Source organism: Oncorhynchus clarkii, chromosome 13 (assembly GCF_045791955.1).
Source record: "Oncorhynchus clarkii lewisi isolate Uvic-CL-2024 chromosome 13, UVic_Ocla_1.0, whole genome shotgun sequence".
NCBI classification, from domain to species: Eukaryota; Metazoa; Chordata; class Actinopteri; order Salmoniformes; family Salmonidae; genus Oncorhynchus; species Oncorhynchus clarkii.
The window spans coordinates 3,767,026-3,781,650 of NC_092159.1; the positions used below are offsets into that span (position 1 = coordinate 3,767,026).

Below are 14,625 nucleotides of genomic sequence, written 5' to 3' on the forward strand. Positions count from 1 at the left end.
ATTTAAGTAGTGACATCAATAAGGGATCATAGCTTTAGCCTGGATTCACCTAGTCTTTCTAAGTCATGGAAGGAGCAGGTGTTCTTAATGTTTTGTCTACCCAGTGTAAAGCACTACAGATAATCAAGTGCTATTTGCATGTGATGCATTTGTTCTGTTGTTTACAGGATGATGTGTATCTTATAGAGCGTGGCTTTAAGGGAAAAGTATGGTCACATCTAATAAAAACGAATGTGAAAAATGAACAGAGAAAATGTATATTAACACACTACCTATTCATAGAAGTATTTATTCATCATCCACATATTCATATTAAGATCTACGTCTGTGTACAGGAACGTATCATTTGTAAGAAGCAAGAGAAAATGTATCAGTTTATTGTTAAATTACGTTCTTTCTAATACAACGTGTCGTAACTATTGTTTCCAAACTGCATTACCCACTCCAATCAGCAGATGGCGATGGACGTCTTTCAGGTGATGCTTCTTGTGTGACGTATAATGGACTGGACGGGACACTTCTTCAGGAACAACAAAACGGCTTCTCTTTCAACCACCTCGGTAGCTTGCTAGCCAATATAAAACCGATATATTGCCGCTTTACACCGTGTTTGTGTACATTAGCTAATCTCAGTGTTTTAAACGCATTTCTGTTGACTTATCATCTGATGACTTTTAACCTAATGTTCTTGTTAAATTTGAAAACGTGTTAAAGATTGATACTGAGGTTAGCACTAGGCTAGTCGCTAATGCTAACTAGCTAACATCCCTGACCATGAGTTCACTAAACTACTCCTCCCCTGCTAATGTAGAGGTGGTCTGCTGGACGGAAAAAGAAGCTCTGGGACTGAACATTGTCGTGGAAGATGAGGGTGTTACAGTGAAAGAAAAGGAGGCTGTTACAGTGAAAGAAGAGGAGGCTGTTACAGTGAAAGAAGAGGAGGCTGTTACAGTGAAAGAAGAGGAGGCTGTTACAGTGAAAGAAGCATCCTCTTCCTCTCTAAAAGGTTCTATCTCAGTAAAGGTGAAGGAGGAAGACGTTTTGGGAGTGAAAGAGGAGGAGACAGAATATCAGATTAACACTAGTGAGTACTGTCTTAAACAGGGGCACAAACTATGCCGTTGTTTAACTAATGTGGGGTTTTTAAGGGCATTCTACTGAAGTTCTACACTTTAATAAGTTTCGTACTCTATAAATTGTTAAATGTAAAATCTGCATTTGGTACATATATTTTGGGGACTTAGATTTAGATGTATTGAATTCTCCATGTGGTCTACATTAAAGTGCACCTCATCTAATGTAACAGTCTTTTAAAATTCAATATTGGTGCAAATTTTCTACTTAAAAGATCAATGGGACGCAAAAGCCAACCAATTTGTGGAACAAACCTTTTACATTTGCATCACAAACAATATTTTCGGAAATCATGATGAAAGTGGCCATTTTAGGTCCTTTTAGACATATTAATGCCTCTTGTAAGACCCTATGATTGCAATAGAAGATCATAAGTTTACAATCGGTTTCATGTTCTCGTCCACACAGGAGAGAGACATGACTATCCTGGATCCTCTGGGGAGCCTCAACAATATCCTGATGCTGACGAGGCAGAGAAGAGTCTCTCCAGATCAGAACACCAGATGGTACAGCTTGGTCTGGTCTAGCATACAGCTTGGTTTGGTCTAGCATACAGCTTGGTCTGGTCTAGCAAACAGCTTGGTCTGGTCTAGCATACAGCTTGCTCTATCGAGGGCTGGGCTGGGTTTCTGTAAAACACTTTATGACAACAGTGATATCAGCATCCATAAAGATATGTGTCTGTGTCCCCTCTTTATGGTTACCAGGACAACGCTAGCCCCTCCTCCCTCCCGGAGTCCCAGTGTCGAGCCTCTCCCGGTAGCAACTTACTGCTGGGTATGAAGAGGTTGTCTGTGCTGCTGGTGGACTGCAGGAAAACAACGGGGCTGAGTGGAACTGTGAGAGGAGGAGAAGAGAAGAAAGGATCAGATTTGACTCACCGAAGTAAGTGCTGTAGTTTAGTTTGTACAAATATAATAGATCTGCCCACTGGTATCTGTTACCAGGACAACCAGCAGAGTTCTGTTTGTTGACAGGAAGATAGACTGGTATCTGTTACCAGGACAACCAGCAGAGTTCTGTTAGTTGACAGGAAGATAGACTGGTGGATATGGATGTTATGAATATCATAACACTGAAAAAGGATTCTGCCAATGAAAAGAGAGAAACCAATAGACCATATAAAAAGTTAGCTTTAGACGGAAAGTCTCAAGATGATCTGATGTAAGGTGCAAATTTTACAAAACTTGTCCTAACAACATTATGGATGTGACATTGCCTGTCCCAGTGAACCCCCCCCCCCCCCCCCAAGACTTTTGAAGCGGCAGACAAAACTCCAGACACTTCAATGTGTTCTGCATTGCTTCATTAACGTCTGATCTACAGAACGTGTTAAACATGCAAATGTACAGTTGTAGTCGGACGTTTAGATACACCTTAGCCAAATACATTTATACTCAGTTTCACAATTCCTGACATTTAATCATAGTAAAATTTCCCTGTTTTAGGTTAGTTCACCATTTTATTTTAAGAATGTGAAATGTCAGAATAATAGTTGAGAGATTTATTTCAGCTTTTATTTCTTTCATCACATTTCCAGTGGGTCAGAAGTTTACATACACTCAATTCGTATTTGGTAGCATTGCCTTTAAATGATTTAACTTGGGTCAATCTCTAGGAGACCGAACGCGTCTCCTTCCTGAGCGGTATGACAGCTGCGTGGTCCCATGGTGTTTATACTTGCGTACTATTGTTTGTACAGATAAACATGGTACCTTCAGGCGTTTGGAAATTGCTCCCAAGGATAAACCAGACTTGTAGAGGTCTACATTTTCTTTTCTGATGTCTTGGCTGATTTCTTTTGATTTTCCCATAATGTCAAGCAAAGAGGCACTGAGTTTGAAGGTAGGCCTTTGAAATACATCCACAGGTACACCTCCAATTGGCTCAATTGATGTCAATTAGCCTATCAGAAGCTTCTAAAGCCATAACATAATAATTTTCGGGAATTTTCCAAGCTGTTTAAAGGCACAGTCAACTTAGTGTATGTAAACTCCTGACCCACTGGAGTTGTGATACAGTGAATTATAAGTGAAATATGACATTTGTGGAGTGGTTGAAAAACTAGTTTTGATGACTTAGTTTTGTTGCTTACAGTTTAGTTTCCTCCACTGTCCCCATACTGGACTCAAACTAGTGATCATCTGCTTCTCATCACATGTGACCGCTCTCCTTGACAATGAACCGCTGGAGCGATACAAAAGGTACCAGTTGGACAGCTCCATCTGTGACGTTTCAAGCTGTGGAGTGAGTTTAAAAGGTACCAGTTGGACAGCTCCATCTGTGACGTTTCAAGCTGTGGAGTGAGTTTAAAAGGTACCAGTTGGACAGCTCCATCTGTGACGTTTCAAGCTGTGGAGTGAGTTTAAAAGGTACCAGTTGGACAGCTCCATCTGTGACGTTTCAAGCTGTGGAGTGAGTTTACGGCACGTTCTCACCTCCGTTACACATGTTCAGGTTGACTTTCCCATGGAATCGACCATATACACTACCAGTCAACTACTCATTCAAGGGTTTTTCTTTATTTTTACTATTTTCTACATTGTAGAATAATAGTGAATATATCAAATCTATGAAATAACACTTATGGAATCATAGAGTAACCTAAAAAGTGTTCAACATTAGGCCACACCTGTCAGGTAAATGGATTATCTTGGCAAAGGAGAAATTTGAACTAACAGGGATATAAACACATTTTGCACCGAATTTGAGAGAAATAAGCTTTAGTGCGTATGGAAGAATTCTGGGATATTTCAGCTCATGAAACATGGGACCAACACTTTACATATTTATATTTTTTGTAACATCTACCCCAAATATTTCACATTCTTTTTTACTTTTCCCAAAATATCATGAAATTAATGATAGTCCAAATGTGTGAACGTCTAAATTAGAAATTGGTCCATTTAAACAGCAATGTGTCGAACCCTTTCAACAACGGGGAGATGTTACTGATGTGCTTTGTGTCTTCCACGTAAAAACAAGTTTTGGACTTCCACTTTAAATGACTTATTATATGTTTAAGGAAGTGTGTAGGTCACATTCTGTATCATACAGCTATGAAGGTTATATATTTACAACCACCTGCTTGATAGGAATCCAGCGATGTCTGTGTCTTGAGTGTCATAGGACTGTCTAGTGTTTTGTGTTCTGACTAGTAAAACAGAAATACAAATAAGTCTTGTAAACAGTAATTACCAGGATGCTCTACAACATTTGTTTTAAAATCACACAAAAATGGTTTTAAATGATGAAATGTTTGAAAGCTGGCCTCAGGTTATTGAGGGATCTGATTTGGTTTAAAGTTCATAGCAAGGCAGTTTTATCATGTGGAGATTTCATTCTGCTCTGTCTTAAAAATAAACTCTGTCTTTGGCAGGAGGAAAACCAAACTTGGACGAACCAAAGACGTCCAAACCAGCAAGACAACACCTCTGCTCCCAGATTGGAAAGAGTTTTACCAAGTCAGTAAGCCTGAAAATACATGAGGGAATACACACAGGGCAGGAGCCCTTCCTTTGCTCCCAGTGTGGGAAGAGTTTTAAGCGGTTAGACACCCTCAAAGCTCATGAGCGTATACACACAGGGGAGAAGCCTTTCCATTGCTCCCAGTGTGAGAAGAGTTTTAAGCGGTTAGACACCTTCAAAGCTCATGAGCGTATACACACAGGGGAGAAGCCTTACAAATGCTCAGACTGTGGGATGGCATTTTACTCATCACACTCACTTAAAAGTCACGTGAGAATTCACACAGGGGAGAAGCCTTTCCATTGCTCTCAGTGTGAGAAGAGTTTTAAGCGGTTAGACACCCTCAAAGCTCATGAGCGTATACACACAGTGGAGAAGCCTTTCCATTGCTCCCAATGTGGGAAAAGTTTTAAGCGGTTACTCACCCTCAAAGCTCATGAGCGTATACACACAGGGGAGAAGCCTTTCCATTGCTCCCAGTGTGGGAAGAGTTTTAAGCGGTTAGACACCCTCAAAGCTCATGAGCGTATACACACAGGGGAGAAGCCTTACAAATGCTCAGACTGTGGGAAGATATATTACTCATCACACTCACTTAAAAGTCATATGAGAATTCACACAGGGGAGAAGCCTTACCTCTGCTCCCTATGTGGAAAGAGTTTTAGTCACTTTGGAAACATGAAAGCTCATGAGCGAATACACACAGGGGAGAAGCCTTACCACCGCTCCCAGTGTGGAAAGAGTTTTAACTATTCAGGAAACCTAAAAGAGCACATGAGACTGCACACAGGGGAGAAGCCTTACAAATGCTCAGACTGTGGGAAGACCTATTACTCTTCACAGTCACTTAAAATTCATGTGAGAATCCACACTGGGGAGAAGCCTTACCTCTGCTCCCAGTGTGGAAATAGTTTTAGTCACTTAGGAACCCTGAAAGTTCACCAGCGACTACACACAGGGGAGAAGCCTTACCACTGCTCCCAGTGTGGAAAGAGTTTTGTCCAAGTAGGAACCCTGAAAGCTCATGAGCGAATACACACAGGAGAGAAGCCTTACCACTGCTCCCAGTGTGGAAAGCGTTTTAACCATTCTGGAAAGCTGAAAAAGCACGTGAGAATTCACACAGGAGAGAATAATTACTTCTCCTTGACTTCTTAAAATGCATCAGAGAACATACACAGTGCTCCCAGTGTCTTTAATTGTTGACTGAGAATGTGTTTGCTTGTTTATACCATATGAATTTAAATTGTACAATGTATACTCAAAAATATATTTGTGTGTTTTTATTAGAAAACATGAATTGAATATGGAGTACAGTGGTTCGTCCTTTAAAAGTTGCAGCGTACTGCAGCACAGCTTGCATGGTGCCACAGAATTCTATGGCATGTTATTTACGTGTCAACCACTGTCACCAATAATGCTAGTAAGTGCTAGTTTGACCACCAGAGGGCATCTTTGAGAAGCATTTGATTGCCTTCAATAGTGGCTGTACTAGAGAATTTACAACTTGTTTTTGTAAGAACAATGTAAATGGGACTGATATCAAGAAATGTTTCTTTATTAATTTGATTAACCTGAACCCAGTTTCGCTAGCGGAACCCCTCGCCAACAGCCAATGAAATTTCAGCCAAATAAAAATCAACAAATCTCATAAATCAAATTTCTCAAACATACAAGTGTAAGATATAATTCTCGTTAATCCAGCCACAGTGTCTGATTTCAAAAATGCTTTACAGCGAAAGCTCCACAAACGATTATGTTAGGTCACCACCAACTAACAGAAAAACCCAGCCATTTTTCCAGCCAAAGAGAGGAGCCACAAAAAGCACAAATAGAGATACAAATGAATCACTAACCTTTGATGATTTTCAGCAGATGACAATCATAGGACTTTATGTTACACAATATATGTATGTTTTGATTGATAAAGTTCATATTTATTAAAAAAATCTCATTTTACATTGGCGCGTTACGTTCAGTAGTTCCAACATGCGGTGATTGTGCAGAGAGACACATGAATTCACAGAAATACTCATTATAAATGTTGATGAAAATACAAGTGTTATGCATGGAACTTTAGATACACTTCTTCTTAATGCAACCGCTGTGTCAGATTTCAAAAAAACTTTACGGAAAAAGCATAATCTGAGAACGGCGCTCAGAGCCCAAACCAGCCAGAGAAATATCTGCCATGTTGAGTAGTCAACATTAGTCATAAATAGCATTATAAATATTCACTTACCTTTGATGATCAGTTCCACAATAAATGCTTGTTTTGTTTGTTAATGTCCATCATTTATGTCCATTTATGACCAAATAGCTTCTTTTCTTGGGGCGTTTGGTAAACAAATCCAGTCGGACGAAAAGTTCAAAAAGTTATATTACAGGTCGAAGAAACTTGTCAAACTAAGTACAGAATCAATCTTTAGGATGTTTTTATCATAAATGTTCAATAATGTTCCAACCGGAGAATTCCATTGTCTGTAGAAAAGCAATGGAAAGCAAGCTAACTTTGTCATGAACGCGCGTGGTCAGCTCGTGGGACTCAGGCAGACCTCTGACTCATTCCCCTCTCATTCAGCCCCACTTCACAGTAGAAGCATCAAACAAGGTTCTAGAGACGGTTGACATCTAGTGGAAGCAACATGACCAATATCCCACTGTGTATTCGATAGGGGTGAGTTCAAAAACTACACACCTCAGATTTCCCACTTCCTGTTTGGATTTTCTCTCAGGTTTTTGCCTGCCATATGAGTTCTGTTATACTCACAGACATCATTCAAACAGTTTTAGAAACTTCAGAGTGTTTTCTATCCAATACTAATAATATGCATATATTAGCATCTGGGACTGAGTAGGAGGCAGTTCACTCTGGGCACTCTATTCATCCAAAAATGAAAATGCTGCCCCCTATCCCAAGAAGTTCATATTATGGTGTTTATATTACAAAGAAACCCTTTATATTACTAAAAACCCTCTGGGTTACCGTTAGGATGGAAAATATGGCCCTGTACAACGTGACGGTCTGGAGTAGGCTACAGTACTGGGCTATTTAACTAAAGAATCCCTGTGTCGTGCTGGCACACCGGAGAACGAGGTTCAATTCCCAGACGGGGAGGAAGGAGTAGGCTGTTCTTGTAAATAAGAATTTGTTCTTAACTGACTTGCCTAGTTAAATAAAGGTTACACTAAGAACATAACATTTCTACACCATAATTGTATAATTGTAGTCTAACCAATACCCAAACGGAGAAAACAATCTAATTCATTTATCAAGACCAGTCCCCATGCTTGTCTCAGAGCAGCGCGAAACAGTGCTAAAATAGTTGGAGGCTTTTGCTTCAAATCCTATTGGTTCTAATCCTATTGCTTCTAGCTTCAATATGCTCTTTAAATAAATAAGACCTACACCACTTTAAACAGCACATTACTCAACACTAGTGAGACTCATGACACCTACAGTAAATTGAAAAATATGACCTGACTCTCCGCCAATAATTACATATAGAAGATTCTAAATTAAAACCAAAAGCTGCCGCATTGGTCTCCCAGTGACGGCCGGCGCGGGTATCGAACCTGCATCAGAGAGGTGTTGGTGAAGGTATATTGTCCTGATAATAGCACATAATGGGCTATTAAAATACTGTACGTGGTGTCCAGGTCAGGATAACCAAAATATTTATTTATTAAAGACTATCAGAAAGAATGTTGATACTTATTTATTTTGATCCAAAGCCATGGATGAGTGAGTCACTCAGCTATATGTAGGTGGCGGCTATATGACTGTGCCATCAACTTGATAGGATATAACAATATTTTGGAGGTTATTTTGTTTTCAAAAAACGAAAGTGAGTGATTGTAATCTGAATAAAGGCCAAAATAATATTTATAAAGGCCAAAACATGTATTTCTGTTTTTAGAGGGAGAGAAACGCTGGGCCAGTTGTGCTCCGCCCTGTGGGACTCCCAATCACAGTCAGATGTGATACATAACAATACTTTTTGCTGTATTATTTGTTTGGTCTTTTCTGGTGGATTAAACTGAAATTTCAACCAATCACGGCCGGTTGTGATACAGCCAACCTAACTAAGAAATACATTTGATGATAGAAGTCTCCCCCTATCCTCCTTCTAGGCAAGTCTATTGTCCAGCTTCTTGCTAATAGTCATAATGGCGCTGTACGACATGACCGTGTGTGTTTTGAAAGAGTGTTTTCCAGTTAGCAACAATTTGTTTACCTTCATTAGACAACTTTGTTCCAATATTTATGTCATTCATTGATATTTATTGCCATAGTAGTTCGTTATGGATCCATAACTAAATAAACATCTGCATTTTGAAAGAGGATTTGTATCATTATTAAAGAAAGCATAAAGATGTTGATGAAGATATACTGTACTGCTGTTTTGAGTTAGAAATGTAACACTTAAGAGTACTTAAGCATTGCAGGTAGGGGGATGTTCACACCTACAGTAGCCGGGATATAAAGAGTCTATTGTCCTGCTAATCGGGCTACAAGTGTTTGAAAACCTGTTTTGAAAATGCCACCACTACTGTAATTTTCATTTTACCTTTATTTAACTAGGCAAGTCAGTTAAGAACAAATTCTTATTTTCAATGACGGCCTAGGAACAGTGGGTTAACTACCTGTTCAGGGGCAGAACGACAGATTCAGATTGTCGACCTTGTCAGCTCGGGGGTTTGAACTTACAACCTTCCAGTTACTAGTCCAACGCTCTAACCACTAGGCTACCCTGCCGCTCCAGCATCTTGTTTACATTCTTTATTTTAACCACGTCACAAATCATTTGTATCTACCTTTCCAATTGCTTTTAGAGTTTGGGATTTACAAATGTGCACTTTTCATTTTTTGTTAAATCCAGTTCGAATTTAAGTATAACTTTTGACTGAGGCCTTTAGTGAGAGGTCTACTGCTTTAATATTGAATAATATCTGCCCTCCGAATTAATATCTAAGGGGCATTTTTCACACCATTATTAGTTACATTGTTTTAGTTTGAACGTGCAGACAGGCTCTAAGAACAGCGGGAGCGTTTCCCTAGTCAGCGCCATTATGAATGCAATGCCCCTTAAAGTGTTGCTCTGTGCTACCCAGTGGAGTGGGGTGGGGTGTGGTGGGGGTCCAACCCCCTTCCTCCTTCTCCCTTTCCCATACGGTGTTACAGTGAAAGACAAGAAAGAACCTTTCAGAATGGAAGAGGTGGCTGTTATCGTGAAATAACCTTTTAGAGAGGAAGAGGATGCTGTCTCAATAAAAGTGAAGGAGGAAGATGTTTTGGGAGTGCAAGAGGAGGATACAGAATATCAGATTAACACCAGTGAGTACTGTCTTAAACAAGGGCACAAACTGTTGTTGAACTAATGTGGGGTTTTAAAGGGGCATTCTACTGAAGTTCTACACTTGAATATGTTGTTCAGTACTGTATAAATTGTTTAATTGTCAATCTGTCGTTGGTACATACATTAGATTTTTTGGATGCCTACCAATCTGGATCCCTACAAATCAGCAGGACCAGACAATCTGGACCCTGTCTTTCTAAATATTATCTGCCGAGTGTTCCAATCCCTATTACCAGCCTGTTCAACCTCTCTTTCGTATCGTCTGAGATCCCCAAAGATTTGAAAGCTGCTGCGGTCAACCCCCTCTTCAAAGGGGGAGACACTCTAGACCCAAACTGTTATAGACCTATATCCATCCTGCCCAACATTTCTAAAATCTTCAAAAGCCAAGTTAACAAACGATCACCGACCAGTTCGAATCCCATCGTACCTTCTCCACTATGCAATCTGGTTTCCGAGCTGGTCATGGGTGCACCTCAGCCACGCTCCAGGTCCTAAACGATATAATATCCGCCATCGATAAAAGACAGTACTGTGCAGCCGTCTTCATCGACCTGGCCAAGGCTATCGACTCTGTCAATCACCGCATTTTTATCGGCAGACTCAATAGCCTTGGCTTCTCAAATGACTTCCTCGCCTGGTTCACCAACTGCTTCTCAGATAGAGTTCAGTGTGTCAAATCGGAGGGCCTGTTGTCCGGACCTTTGGCAGTCTCTATGGGGGTGCCACAGGGTTCAATTCTCGGGCCGACTCTTTTCTCTGTATATATCAATGTCGCCCTATTGCTGCTGGTGACTCTCTGATCCCCCTCTACTCTGACGACACCATTCTGTATACATCTGGCCCTTCTTTGGACACTGTGTTAACAAATCTCCAAACGAGCTTCAATGCCATACAACACTCCTTCCGTGGCCTCCAACTGCTTTTAAATGCTAGTAAAACTAAGTGCATGCTCTTCAACCGATTGCTGCCCGCACCCGCCTGCCAGACTAGCATCACTACTCTGGGCGGTTCTGACCTAGAATATGTGGACAACTACAAATACCTAGGTGTTTGGTTAGACTGTAAACTCTCCTTCCAGACTAACATTAAGCATCTCCAATCCAAAATTACATCTAGAATCGGCTTCCGATTTCGCAAGAAAGCCTCCTTCACTCATGCTGCCAAACATACGCTCGTAAAACTGACTATCCTACCGGTCTTTGACTTTGGCAATGTCATTTACAAAATAGCCTCCAACACCCTACTAAGCAACCTGGATGTTGTCTATCACAGTGCCATCCGTTTTGTCACCAAAGCCCCATATACTACCCTACATATTTGTCGCCAAACCCACTGGCTCCAGGTCATCTATAAGCCTTTGCTAGGTAAAGCCCAGCCTTATCTCAGCTCACTGGTCACCAAAGCAACACCCACCCATAGCACACGCTCCAGCAGGTATATTTCACTGGTCATTCCCAAAGCCAACACTTCCTTTGGCTGCATTTCCTTCCAGTTCTCTACTGCCAATTTGTTTATGTGTAACTCTGTGTTGTTGTTTTTGTCGCACTGCTTTGCTTTATCTTGGCCAGGTCGCAGTTGTAAATGAAAACTTGTTCTCAATTAGTTAGTTCCTGGTTAAATATAGTTAGTTAGTTCCTGGTTAAATATAGTTAGTTAGTTCCTGGTTAAATATAGTTAGTTAGTTCCTGGTTAAAAAAAGGTTAAATAAATGCAAATAAAAAAATACCTTCATGAGGTTCTATAGCAGCAAGGATCTGACACCTCCAGAGGGCTTGATGGCTCAATCCACCAGAGGTATGGCTACAACATATACATTGTTTAAAGGCATCTCTGTTCAAGAGATCTGTAATGATGCATGTTGTGGTGATATACCTTAATGAGGTTCTATAGCAGCAAGGATCTGACACCTCCAGAGGGCTTGATGGCTCAATCCACCAGAGGTCTGGCTACAACATATACATTGTTTAAAGGCATCTCTGTTCAAGAGATCTGTAATGATGTATGTTGTGGTGATGAACCTTCATGAGGTTCTACTGACTGGACATCACTACACATACGGTGAGTAGAGTGGGGACCTCTGAGCGATGGTCCTGTCTAGACTTGGCACCGTAAAGTATATGAGCTCTATGGTAGTTGGTAGTTGACTAGGTTACCTTTCACACATGGAAGACAAACGTACTTAGATGTGAAGACGGGAGAGACTATGGCCCTATATAGGAAGTGGAGTCGTCTGCTATTAGCTGTTGCTTGACAGATATTGTTTGATTGGATCTCCCTAGACTCCGCCCCTAACGAGGCTTATAATATCATAGAACAGGGGTTATGTTAGGTAACCTTAAGTTACATGTCCTACTATGCTAATGTCTCTGTATTAAATTGCCCATAACTTTAACACTAGCAGAGATCCTGGAACTAATATACCCTTAAAGTAGATTATATTCAACAATATATATAAAAAACGAAACATTTATATTTTCAATATGTATATTTTCTATATTAATAAATGAATGTAAGAAATGTATGAATGAAATCAGAATACAAGTGAAATGCTTACAGTGAAATACTTACTTACAAGCCCTTAATTAACCAACAATGCAGTTTTAAGAAAAATAAGTGTTATGTATAAAAATACAAATAATTAATATTAAAGAGCAGCAGGAAAATAACAGTAGCGAGGCTGTAGACAGGTATTACCAGTACAGAGTCAATGTGGAGGCTGTAGACAGGTATTACCAGTACAGAGTCAATGTGGAGGCTATATACAGGTATTACCAGTACAGAGTCAATGTGGAGGCTATATACAGGTATTACCAGTACAGAGGCAATGTGGAGGCTGTAGACAGGTATTACCAGTACAGAGTCAATGTGGAGGCTGTAGACAGGTATTACCAGTACAGAGGCAATGTGGAGGCTGTATACAGGTATTACCAGTACAGAGTCAATGTGGAGGCTGTATACAGGTATTACCAGTACAGAGTCAATGTGGAGGCTGTAGACAGGTATTACCAGTACAGAGGCAATGTGGAGGCTGTAGACAGGTATTACCGGTACAGAGTCAATGTGGAGGCTATATACAGGTATTACCAGTACAGAGTCAATGTGGAGGCTGTAGACAGGTATTACCAGTACAGAGTCAATGTGGAGGCTATATACAGGTATTACCAGTACAGAGTCAATGTGGAGGCTGTAGACAGGTATTACCAGTACAGAGTCAATGTGGAGGCTATATACAGGTATTACCAGTACAGAGTCAATGTGGAGGCTATATACAGGTATTACCAGTACAGAGTCAATGTGGAGGGTATATACAGGTATTACCAGTACAGAGTCAATGTGGAGGCTATATACAGGTATTACCGGTACAGAGTCAATGTGGAGGCTATATACAGGTATTACCAGTACAGAGTCAATGTGGAGGCTATATACAGGTATTACCAGTACAGAGTCAATGTGGAGGGTATATACAGGTATTACCAGTACAGAGTCAATGTGGAGGCTATATACAGGTATTACCAGTACAGAGTCAATGTGGAGGCCATATACAGGTATTACCGGTACAGAGTCAATGTGGAGGCTATATACAGGAGGTACCGGAACAGAGTCAATGTGGAGGGTATATACAGGAGGTACCAGTACAGAGTCAATGTGGAGGCTATATACAGGAGGTACCAGTACAGAGTCAATGTGGAGGCTGTAGACAGGTATTACCAGTACAGAGTCAATGTGGAGGCTATATACAGGAGGTACCAGTACAGAGTCAATGTGGAGGCTATATACAGGAGGTACCAGTACAGAGTCAATGTGGAGGCTATATACAGGTATTACCAGTACAGAGTCAATGTGGAGGCTATATACAGGTATTACCAGTACAGAGTCAATGTGGAGGGTATATACAGGTATTACCAGTACAGAGTCAATGTGGAGGCTATATACAGGTATTACCAGTACAGAGTCAATGTGGAGGCCATATACAGGTATTACCGGTACAGAGTCAATGTGGAGGCTATATACAGGAGGTACCGGAACAGAGTCAATGTGGAGGGTATATACAGGAGGTACCAGTACAGAGTCAATGTGGAGGCTATATACAGGAGGTACCGGAACAGAGTCAATGTGGAGGCTATATACAGGAGGTACCGGTACAGAGTCAATGTGGAGGCTATATACAGGAGGTACCGGAACAGAGTCGATGTGGAGGGTATATACAGGAGGTACCGGAAAAGAGTCAATGTGGAGGGTATATACGGGAGGTACCGGAACAGAGTCAATGTGGAGGGTATATACAGGAGGTACCGGAACAGAGTCAATGTGCGGGGACACAGGTGAGTCGAGGAAAAATACTACTCCTATTACAGATCCAAGTGGTAAAGATTCATATGACATCCATTGTTTAAGGACTGTAGCATCTAATGATGAAACATGTAGCATCTCCACAGAGGAGCTCTGTCATGATTGTAGCAGGTTTACTAACAAGTTACTTATATTAGCTGTGTTGACTATGACATTACTTTAGCTAATATGGTGACAACGATGTAGGCTGTGTGTAGCAGATATGAAATGGTTTGGTTTGGAAAGGTTTTAACTCCTGGTCACCTACAGCTGATGTGTTGTGCATTGACGTCCACAAGCGAAGGGAAAAGGTGAGCGAATTGATGTGAGA

General features: G+C 40.7%; 1 protein-coding gene across 1 annotated transcript in view; it reads left to right on the forward strand.

The window, feature by feature from the left end:
• The window catches only part of LOC139424281 (zinc finger protein 721-like), a 291,616-nt gene that overhangs the window by 139,697 nt on the left and 137,294 nt on the right, over positions 1-14,625 (forward strand). The window contains exons 1-4 of the mRNA XM_071175973.1: positions 534-1,084; positions 1,543-1,640; positions 1,842-2,019; positions 4,514-8,308. Coding sequence (XP_071032074.1) covers positions 775-1,084; positions 1,543-1,640; positions 1,842-2,019; positions 4,514-5,760 — 1,833 coding nt within the window. The 5' untranslated portion in view covers positions 534-774 and the 3' untranslated portion in view covers positions 5,761-8,308. Of the gene's footprint in view, positions 1,085-1,542; positions 1,641-1,841; positions 2,020-4,513 lie in introns of the transcript that reaches the window.